We start from the raw sequence: 11222 nt of genomic DNA, 5'->3' as shown, positions 1-11222 counted from the left end.
GAGAGCTGAAAGCCGGGGGGGACGGGAGGGGAGGCGGGGGGGCTGGCGCCCAGATGTGTGGCAGCGGCTCGGGGTGGGCCAGGGGTTTGCGGTAGTTTGGGATGAGAAGGAGGGAGGCGGGGGGAGGCAGTGCCACGTTTCTCCTCACTTCATCCCTTCAGACACACCCCGAAATGGCTGCTGGGCAGGGGTTGTAACCTGGGGTGTCCCCCTCTTGGCGTGGAGGAAGCGTCCTCTCGCTTCGCACTTTCACTTCTCCTTTCCCACGGCGGCTTCTTGCCTCAAAGCATTATGATGGTCACCTCAGGGACTGCCACTAATCCTGCGGGGATCCCTTTGGCACACCCTGACCCGAGCCCTGAATTAGGGAGAAGTTATGTGTGCTGGCAGGGAGGATTCATGGCTGTGCTCTCCTGGCTCAGCATCACTCGGCTGCAGCCCATCCTCAGGTTCCTACCAGATCCAAGGTGCCTCAGCTCTTCACAGAGACACCACCCCGGGAACAGGGTAGGGGTGATGCTGACCACAGGGACCCTGCGGTGGACACAACCTCAGAAGTCCCCATCCTCACCTCCCCTCCCTGGAGAATCATCAGGATCATGGGAGCAGGGAGCAGGCAACGCCTCGTTACAGAGCCGTGGTTTAATCCCAGCTCCCCGGGGAACTAATTCCAAACCCCCCTTTGCCTTGATTTTTTTTTTTTTTTCTCTCCTCTTCAATTAACGGCTGGAAGTGTTTCAGGTTCTGGCAGCGAGTTCTGGACGTCACTGTGAGCGATGGCTCCCGCGGGCTCCGTCCCGGTAATTTATGGGGCTGTGCTGTATAAATCATGGCAGCGAGCAGCTCCCAGACAGCTGCCTCCCCCGGGGCCGCCCGGGACCCCGGGCTGCCCCAGCTACCTGCTGAGTGACGCCGAACCCTCGAGGCAGCGACCGAGGGAGGGAATGGAAAAACCTTCACCTTTTCCACCCTCATTCGCAGCTCCTCTCCCATTCCTGGCCTCTCGTGGGATGGGTCAGTGCCCACAGGGGGTTGGGGCAGGTGGAGAGGGAGGTTTGATCTAGTAATATCCAGCTCTGCTTTTTTTTGAGGGACACTGAGGTGATCCCGAGCCCCAGAAGGCCTGACTCAGCTTCTGTGGCCCCCAAAGCCTGCTGGGACTCCCCGGGGACATATTCATCCCTAAGGGACAAGGACAACTGCAGAACCACGGGCAGAGCCAGAGCCGGCGTACAGAAGCGTGCAGGGAAAGGGGCATTTTTGCCTCAATGTGCTGAGCAGATTGGAACCAGCTCTGGTTAAGTCATTGGCTCTGTTGGGAGGTCTGAGCTGGAGCGTCTCCCGCCCGTGCCCCCTCCCCACGATCAATCAAAGTTGCAGCAAATTAGCCCAGATGCTGGGAGATTCGGTTCAAATCCAGCTGTGGTTTGGATCGCGTTTGCATGCCTGGCTTCATGTGGGACCTGGGCTTTTGGACAGGATACAGCCCCCCGGTCTCTGCAGGGCCCTGTTTCCCAGCTCAGCCTCTCCCCAAAGCCCACACACATGTCTTCCATTATGGAGTGTTGGCCAGCCGGGCCGCATCCGGCACCGCCAGGAGCCTGCAGCCCCCGCTGGCAGCTCACACTTCATTTTCCCGGTGGTGCTGGGGTACAGCCCCCCCCCATTGCTTGCAAGAGGATGCACGTCGCTGGGCTGAGGCCGTGAAACTCGTGGCAGCACTGAGCAGCTCCTGGTTGAGTGTGGAGCAGTGCTGCCCACCTCCTGCCCCAGGAGTCAGGCACGGCCGTGGGAGTGTCTGTGCACAGCCCTGCCTGCTGCAAAGTGAGTTGGGGGCAGCCACAGGACTATGCTGGCTGCTCCCAGGGTGCCTGGTGTCCCTCCTCCCCCACAACATGATGGGACTTCTGTGGCGTGGCAGGAAGGGCAGAGCCACCCCTGGAATGGTGCAACCCCTTCACCAGTCCATGGCTGCTGCACCGGCTGTGGGATAATGTTGGGGACCCCTTCCTTGTGGGGTGATACTAAGGTGGGTGAGAAACTTCTATGTGGAGTGACTCATGATGGAACAAAGAGATTCCATTCCATGTGGGGTGATGCTAAGGTGGGTGACAGGACCCTTCCCTAGTGAAGTGACACTCAGGTGGCTGCAGGACCCTTCCCTGTGGGGTAATGTTCAGATGGATGATGTGAGCCTTCCCCACAAGGCAATGTTTCATATGGCAGTGGGACCTCTTCCTTGTGGAGTGATGTTCAGGTGCATGAGGGACAGAAGCACACAGTAGCTGAGCTTGGAGGGCCTCAGGAGGTTATCATTCAACCCTTGGTTCAAGCAGGGCCACCTAGAGCCAACTGTCCAGGACACTGCCCAGATGCCTTCTGGATATCTCTGAGGATGGAGAATCCAGCACCTCCCTGGGCAGCCTGTGCCCGTACTCCCCTCACAGAAGGTGTATCCTGATGGTTGGAGAGAAGTCTTATGGTCCAGTCTGTGTCCATTGCTCCTGCTTCTGGCACAGAGCACCCCTGTGCCAAGCCTGTGCTCCATCCTCTCTGTACCCACACCCGTTCCAGGTATGGGTATACATTGATAAGGTCCCACAAGTCTTCTCCAGGCTGAGGAACCCCAATTCTCTCAACTTCTCTGTGCAGGACAAATACTCTAGACCTTAATCTTCTAAGTGCTCCTTCACTGAACTCTCTCCAACATGTCAGTATCACCCTTATACTGGGGAGCCAGTACTGGACCCAGCATCCCCAAAGTGGCATGTTGCTGCCTTGTGATCAACTTCGTGCCCACCAGGATCTCTGGAATTTTCTCTGCTGACCTGTCCTTCTCTGTCCAGCCAGGTGGCTCCCTGGACGTCCAGGTGCCTGAGGAAGTTCCTCCCCAGGGACAGGGTTTTGTGTTTTCCCTAGCTGAGCTTTGTGGGGACCCTGTCAGCTGGAGGGAGCAATGGGACACTCTTAATTGTGGGGTGATGCTCAAACAACAGCACTCATCCCTGAAAAGTGATGGATACAGAGGGAATAACCCACCTAACCTCTTTTCTTGTGGAGTGATACCTGATGGGGTGATGGGACCTCTGAAATTTCAGATAACACTTCGTGGAGGGCAACAGGCTCAGAGGCAACATCTTCTGTCCTTTTCTCCTTCCACCCTCCTCATCCAACATCTCCTTCCTTCCTCTAACGCCTTCCCACCCCCCCTCCACCTTTGCAAACCCCACAGATGACCTTACCCCTACACACACACACACACCCCTCTCTCCACCCACCAGTCTACCCCCGCTCCCCCCCTCCATTCCCCCCGCGACTGGGACACTGCTGCATCCCACCAAAAAGCCCACGAGATGGCAGCAACGGGCCACACTCCGGCATGTGAACCCCCCACAACCACCCCCTTCTCAAATCGCCCCCCGAAGCGGCCGCTTCCCCGTAGCCACCCCCGCCGCCCCGGTCCCTCGACGCGCACCGGGGCGGCGGGGGACCGGGGCGGCGGCGGTGGGCAGGAGGGAGCGGTTCCCCCCCGGAGGGGGCGGTGGCGGCGGAGCTGCGCAGCCGGTTGCGGGTGGGCCGGCCCCGGTTGCTGACTAATCCCGGGGCTGAGTCACGGTTGCGGCGGGGAGCGCTGCGGCAGCCACCGACAACCCCCCCGCTCCAGCCACATCGGAGAGCCCCGACGGGGCGGGTGCTGGCCTTGCATGGGGAAAAAGAGGAGGGGGGTGACACCCCGATGTCCCCAGGGGGATAGTTAAGGAGTTTTTTGAGGGGTGGCAGCACCCTAACAGTTGGTGGAGGATTTTTTTGTATGTGTGTAGGGTTGGGGTTTTTTTGGGGGGGCTTATTCCCTGAACCTTTCTGCAGGTGTTTGGGGGTGTGAGGAAGGAGGGGGGAGTTGTGGTATGGGCCCCCCCCGCAATAGTAGCGTGCGGCCCTGCGCAGCGGCGGATGCTGCCGAGCGCGGATGCTGCTGTCAATGACAACGCCGCTGTTGCTGTGGCAACCGGTATGATGCTTCGCCGGAGCAGAGTGAGGTCAGAAGGCTCCAGCAGGAATGAGAGAGGGGCGATAAGGATGTATACGTAAGGGGGTGTGGGGGGGGAAGCCCCCCCTCCCATGTCCCCCTTGACACGGCTCTAAGCCCATGTTAGGGGCAGGCTGGCACTTGGGATTAGGGGGGGGGTAACATAAAATCAATTCACCTGCAAAGTCACAGCTCCATGGTTTTGAGGGGATCCAATCCGTGGGCCATAGGCCCCACTGTGGGGCCAGTAGGGTCATGGAAACGCCGTGCTGCGGTGGGGTGCCCCCATACTCACCCACTCACACACCACTTTGTGCTGCCACATCCTCCTGCACAGCACCGGGATGGCACCCATGGGTGCAATGAAGGGACAGGGGTTCATACTAGGGGCAGGTGTGGGGGTGCTGCCCAGGACGTCGCTGTGGGTGGGTCGCAGGTGCCTGGGTGTGGGCAGGCCTGGAGCCCTGTGCAACCCCTTCTCATGACGAGGGGGTTGTCAGCCCCACGGTGACACCACGAGGCCAGGATGGGGACACGCTCTGGCCTAGAGGAGTGATGGGAGAGGGTCAGTGGGTGCCCTGGGCGGTCACCTGGGGACTGGGGCGGAGCGTGCCCCACACCACAGTCTTGGGGGTCAGGGACCCCCTGCTCGTACCTCGGTGGATCTGGGGGCAGGTGCAGGAGGGACGCTGGGTGGTGGGTGCTGCTCCTCTTTGCACCCCGAAGAGCCGGGGACCAGGGGGGAGGGGGGAGAGGCGGTGGAAGAGGTGGGGGGGCGGGGTCCCGGTGCAGCCCGGACCCCCTGCCCGACTCCGAGCTGCTTGTCCTCCCCCCGCGCCGATATAAATAGTAGCGTCTTCCCGTTCCCTAAATTTCCTCGCTGACGTAGCGCTCACGTCATTGTGTAGGTTGATGCTTTTCTATGAATGAGCCGAGATCCCCGTTACTACGAGCCCGATCCTATAAAAGCCCCGCGCGCTGCGGACAGCGCAGCACCGACACCGGCGCCGTTCCCCGCCGGCAGCCGCCCAGCCCCAGGCCCGGGTAGGCAGGCACAGGGCCCGCGGGAGGTGAGGCACCGGCGGGGCTCGCCCCCAGGTAAGCAGGGACGGAGCCCGGTGCGGGGGCGGGAGGGGGCAGCGGAAGCCCCGCGGCACCGGGCGCTGCACCTGCCCGCCCCGGCGGAAGACAGTGGGGGGTGAGGGGAGTGATGGATCTGGATCTGGGGAGCCGAGCGGGGGGGCTCTGCGGCGGGCGGGGGCGGTGCGGTACCGCCTGGCGCAGCCCCACGTGCGGGGCCGAGAGGCGGGGGCGGCGGGGGCGGCGGGGCCGGGGCGCGGCGCCAGCGGGGGAGGTGCGCGGGGGCGTGCGCCGTGCGCGGAGACGCCCCGGGGGGGCGCACGGCGGGGCCCGGCAGCCCGCACCTTGCGGGGTTGTTTGGTTGGGGAGGTTCTGAGGGGGGGAAGAGGTGAAGACAAACGTCCGTGTGTGTCCCGGCTGCGGAGCCACCGGTGCCCTCTGTACCCTTCTCGGAGACTCTTCGGTTCCATCCCCGACGGGACCCGCAGCTCCATCCCGCGGTGTTACCCCCGTACTCTCTCCCCCCCCGCCCGTGTGTTGCCACCTCATACCAGGAGGAAGGGGGGTCAATCACCTCCATTCATTCCCCCATCCCCCCCGGTGCTGGCACCGGAAGAGCGCGGAGAGCCCGTCGAGGAGACCCCGAGTCAGCGCGTCGGCACCTTGGCTCTAGACTGCTTACTGCTGCGTAGGGACAGGACAGTAACAGTCTACAGTCATGGCTACTGAAGCATGACCCACCGCCGGCACCGGCACCGGCACCGGCCCCGCCGCAGCCCCGGGGGGTGAGAGCTGTCCGTGGTGCTGAGCCGTCGGGGAGCGCTCCCGGACGGGGTGGGGGCGGGTGCGGGGGGGTGTCCCGGTGCCCTCCTGACCCCTCTCTCTCTTTCCCCCCACGCAGACACCCATGGCGGACGCCCCTCTCTCCCCTACTTCCGCCCCCTCTCCCGCTGCCGCCCAGGTAGGGGGGGTCGCCACCCCCCCAGCAGAGAGGCGGACACGCGTGGGAGAGCGGAGAATGAGGAGGGGGGGGAATGCTAGCGACACCGGGAGCCCGCGCTGCGGTGGCGGGGCCGCCTCGTCGCTGCCGCCAAAGCACCGGCTGGCCCCCCACTCCGCCCCCGAAATGTCCCGTCCCGTCCCGTCCCCCCCCTCCGACGCCGCCCGGGTGACCGTGGCTTTAGATTGTTACTGTGCAGCTGGGGGGGTAACAGTCTACAGCCATGGTCGCCGGGCCCGGCGCACTCGCACCGCGGGCAGCACCGCCCCCACTCCCCGGGGGAACCGGAGGCGGCGGAGGTGGGAGGGGAGGGGGGGCAGCGGAGGTCCCGTCGGGGGCGGCCCGCCTCCCGGGGCAGTAGGAGCTCACATGCAGGGTGCAGCTCGCCGCACATCAACTCTTACTGTTCGGGGGGGCGGGCGCCGAGCGGCTTCTCCTCGGGCAGCGGGAAATGCAGGGACCCCTCTCCTACTGCCCTCCCGCCCCGCAGCCCCTCACCTGCCCTCCCGGCGGGACACCGGGGCTGCCCCTGCCGGGTTCGTCCCGCCGCATCTGGAATAGCGTCGGCAGCCGCGGTCCCGTCCCCCGGTGTCCCCCCACCCCTTCACGCCCGTCGCCGGTGTGTGCGGTTCGGCGCGGCGAGGGGACGGGGAGTTCATCGGGGCCGTTCCCGGGAGCGGAGCGCGGGGCGGGCTGCGGGAACTGATGGCGGCCCGGCGGGACGGACGGGGCAGGACGGAACCGGGAGGCGGCCGGGGGCGGTCGCAGGTTGCACAACCCTCCCGGCGCGGCCAGGAGATTCCTGAGCAGCGAAGTCAGAGCGGCCCGGCCTGCCCCGGCACCGGGCACAGGGCCCTCGGCAACCGGCAGCGGCCGGTGCTGGCCGGGCAGGGCCCCTCCCAGGGGACAGCTGGGACCCAAAACCATGGGTCAGGGGCTGGAAGGGGTGAGGGGGTGGCCTGGGGGGGGATTAGAGTGTGCCTAATCCTGTAGAGTGGGTGCTGGGGACGAGGTGGGGGAGAAGGCTTGGGTGGGGTGAGAGTGGCAGTGGCAGGACAGAAACAGCCCCAAAAAGTGACCTGCAGCCCTGGGGGACTCCCATGGGTATCCTTGGGCCACCTAAACCCAAGCAGGGGCTGTGGCAGGCAGGGCCCCCTGCCCAAACTGCCCCTCCCTGGGTCAGAGCACCCCCCTTTGGAGGACCCTCCCATCAGGGTCCTGCATCCTGTAGCTCAGCCCCTGCCCAGGAAGGCACAGCCACCCTCAGGTCCCCAGGGGCCAGTGGGACCATGGTATGGCAGAGCAGCGGTAGGCAGGGGGACATGGCAGGCACAAGGTCCCTTCTGCCAGGCCCATTCCCACTGCTCCCATTGCTGCCACTGGCGACGGGCTCTGGACTTTTGGGGCACCCCACCAGCATCCAGGTAAAGCCACAGCTGTACTGGGGACAGCACAGCACTGCCACGGTGCCACTGGACACAAAAACCCACCCTCTCTTCCCCAGGAAAACCTCCTGGCTTGTTGCCCAGGGCTGGCAGGGCCATCACAGCCAGACTCAGGACCCTGTGGCATCCAGGTCCTTCTAGGTCAACCCCCCAGGTGAGGGGACCCATCCCACAAACAGCTCCTCAGACTTCTTGCTCCAGCCCTGGGAAGGCTCCGGCTGTGGTGGTGGTGTTGTTGTTTTGAAGGCCAAGTCTCTCCCCCTGACACCCTGGAATTCAGTTTTTCTTCCAGAGTCCTTAAAAATATCCTGAGTTTCTGACACCAGGACTGAGCTTCCGAAGGTGCTTCCAAGCCACCGGGCCTGGGGCCAGACATCAGCACCAGGGGACAGAGCCCGTCCAGCTCCCGTGCTCCTCTGCAGCACCGAGGTCACAGCAGTGCCAGGGAGGAACAGCCACAGGAGTTGCCTCAGCTCAGCCATCACCTGCCATCTCCACTCGCCACACCTGTGCCCTTCCTTGCCCTCTCCACAGTGGGACGGCACAGCCCAAACACCTCCTTACCTTGGCTCCTGGTGGCTTTGGTGACTGTCCCCATGCCAGGAGGGGCATGGGAGAAAGGTCTGCCCTGGGGACCTCCAGCAACTGTGACCCTATGGAGCCCCACAGCTGGGGGGCAGCGAGGGGCTCCCCCACCTTGGCTTTCTCTGTGTGACTTCCAAAACCAGGTTTGGCCAGAGACTCACTTCCAGCTAAGCCAAGGGGCACCACAGGAATTTGGGGTGAGTTGGGGGGCTGGCAGGGGGTGCTGCCTGCACCCTTGCTGCCCACACCCCGTGTTGTTGCCATCCGACAGCTCTTGGCCAAGAGGCCCTTTTGTGATTCAGCTGTGTTTACCCCAGCCCGCTGCCTGGCCCGGCGTGGGTTTCCATGGAAAACTTCCATCCAAAACAAGGAGAGAAGGAGCTACAGCAGGAGTGACTCAGCCACAACTGGAAGCTTCTGCGGGTGAAGTGGGAAAGGGGGGGGAAGCTGTTCCCAACAGTTTGGTCCTGCTCCAGCAGCAGGGCCTGGGGATGCCCCCAGCAATTCCCTGCTGGGGCAGGGGGGCTGCAGGACGTGTCCCCTTCCCTCCCCAGCCACTGCCTCAAGTCTTGCTGGTGGGGTCAGGAGAGAAGGAGCAAGGTGAGTGAGGCTCCAATCCCGGTGAGATCCACGCCTGATGCTCAAGCTCAACGGGATGTGGCTTTTCCCAGCACTGTCCCCGGGCAGGTGGCCACACGGGTGACCCAGGTCACAGGGGAAGGGATGCTGTGGGGTAGCAGTGGGGGTCTGGGGAGAGACAGAGGTGCTGTGGAGCCATCTCTGGTCCTGTTGTCCCACCCTGGGACACTGGAAGAGGGCTGGGGGACTCTGCCCCACCAGGTTCCCTGCTGAACCCCAGACCCCCTGCCTGCAGCACAAAGCCCACCCTGCTGAAACTCCCAGGCTCCTGGTGCTGCAGACACCATCAGCTGTCCCCAGGCTCCCCCTGTGTCCTAGTCCAGTGTCACAGCTGTCACCCACCAGCTCCATCCCCCTCCAAGCAGTGTCTGTCACTGCAGCACTGCAAACACCACGTGCTGCTTTGGGAGAACCAACCAAGTCGGGGTGGGGGGAGAGGAACTTCCCTGGCACTGAGCTGAGCCAGGGGATGAGCTGTCAGTCTTGTCTGCAGGCAGCTGAGAGGTGAGAACAGCACAGGAACAGACCTGGACCTGTGAGAGGAAGGCAGGGGCCAGCAGGTTGAGCAGGATTCCTGGGACAATCCCTCTGGACCAGGTGACAGCCACAGGACCTATGTCCCTCCTTCCATCGTACCAGGGGCCAAGCACTTCCTCCCTCCACTGCTCACACTGACACCTCCCACCGACACAGCTCACTTTTTTTTTTTTTTTTTTTTTTTTTTTTTTTGCTTTAATTCATTTAAACCAGAGCAGGATCCATATGTGTGCACCACAGGCAGAGCCACTGCAGCACCCAGCTCAGGGAACCCATCCCTCATCATCCCACCACAACCTGCCCAGAGAAGCTTCCAGCAGAGCTGGGACCTTTCCATGCATTCACCATCCCCCTGCCCAAGGTGGTGCCTCCCCCAGGAGCGTGAGATGCTGGAGACCCCAGGAGGATGCAGGCAATGGTAACAACAATAAAGATTTCCATGTGCTTCTAGAAAACATCAGAATCAAACCATGGTGACAAGTTTTCATTGTTCACGAAGGCACTTTGTACAGAGGAAGGTACAGAAGTCTCCCAGCATGCACTGAACCAGATGCTTCACATCTGAAATGAACACCAGCCCTGGTGCTGCCAGGGGCAGGAGATACTTCTAGCCCCAGAGCAGCTGGAAAGTTGGCTGAATGGCTTTCACCAGGAATATGAACCCCACACACCTCTGGGGTGTAACTGCTGCAGGAGCTGTGTGCTCTGCCTTTGGCTGAGCTGAAGGTCTCTGATTTTGAGCTATTCAAGTCTCTGAAAGCACCTCAAAGACACAGAGCAGTGTCACATCCCTGTTCTCAGACCATCACCCCCACACACTCATACACACAGGGCTGCAAAAACTAAACATAACAAAGAACTGTCAGGTTGGCCATGGGTTAACACTGCACAGCAGCACCAGGAACGGATGAGGACTCTTTGGCCCCTCTTGAGAGCATGGAAACAGTTATATTTCACCAAGATGGGAAGCTGTGTGTGGCTGGCTGGAGCCCCGTTTATTGCAGAGCCTGTTAACAAACAGCCCCAGCCCCTGAGGGCTCAGTCTGTCCCCGTGTGGGGCAGAAGCTGTCCAAGAAGTCCAAGTATGCCTTTTTCTGTGGCGCAGCTGCTGGGATGAAGTGTCCGCCAGGGTGGGTGAGGACAACAGGCTCCACAAAGTGCTGGGCCAGCTCCCTGCTGAGGGACGCAGCAATGACGGCGTCGGCATCCCCCACGACATGCAGCGTGGGCAGCGCGATGGGCTCCCGGTAGAAGTGACCGTGGGCCGGCGCACGGCTGGCGAAACCCGCCACCAGGATGGCGAAGGCCACAGGGAAACGGGGGTCACCACGGGCCCGCAGGGCACACACCATGGCGGCCAGCGCCGCACCCTGGCTGAAGCCCAGCAGCCCATCGAAGGGCCCGTGCTCCGCCAGCGCCGCCGCCACGGCCGACAGCGATTCCTCCAGCCCCTCCGGCGCCGCCGCTACCTCACCCGCCTCAAAGGTGCCGGGGCCGGAGAACCACCAGCCGCGGGGGGGATCGTCTCCGTCGTCGTCCTCGCCGCCGCCGGGCACGGCGTGCGGGGCGCTGACCGCCACCAGCTCCGCGCGGCCCCGCAAGGCTTTACGCAGCGCTCCGGTGCGCTGGCGGAAGCGGCGCTCGCTCTGCCGGTAGCCGTGCAGCCCCAGCAACCGCAGCGGCCTCCCCTCCGACATGGCGCCCGCCGCTCACCGGAAGTCCAGGGAGCCTCTTCCGGCCAGCCCCTCCTTCCCGCTAAAACACAGCGTGCTCATTGGACAGCGGAGTAAACGGGGCGGAGCAAGTCGGCGCTGACACTGTAGCGCGCCCTCTAGCGGCGGGAGGCCGCAGGACGGGGAGCTGGGAGGGGAGGGACCGGACCGGACCGGACCGGACCGGACCGGACCGG

At 63.2% G+C, this 11222-nt stretch overlaps 1 protein-coding gene across 1 annotated transcript; it reads right to left on the bottom strand.

The window, feature by feature from the left end:
- Window positions 1–9599: 9599 nt before the first annotated feature.
- OVCA2 (OVCA2 serine hydrolase domain containing) lies at window positions 9600–11207 on the bottom strand. The gene has a single exon (XM_008495128.2). It carries the CDS (start codon window positions 11008–11010, stop codon window positions 10324–10326), a length of 687 nt encoding a protein of 228 aa, XP_008493350.2. The 5' UTR covers window positions 11011–11207; the 3' UTR covers window positions 9600–10323.
- Between the last annotated feature and the right edge of the window lie 15 nt (window positions 11208–11222).

This window comes from Calypte anna, chromosome 19 (assembly GCF_003957555.1).
Source record: "Calypte anna isolate BGI_N300 chromosome 19, bCalAnn1_v1.p, whole genome shotgun sequence".
Taxonomy (NCBI): Eukaryota; Metazoa; Chordata; class Aves; order Apodiformes; family Trochilidae; genus Calypte; species Calypte anna.
The sequence above is the reverse complement of the archived record's forward strand: the minus strand, read 5'-3'. Positions and strand labels throughout refer to the sequence as shown.

Excerpts from the sequence above, each read along its gene's own strand:
- OVCA2 (XM_008495128.2), bottom strand. The coding sequence starts at position 11,010 with ATGTCGGAGGGGAGGCCGCTGCGGTTGCTGGGGCTGCACGGCTACCGG.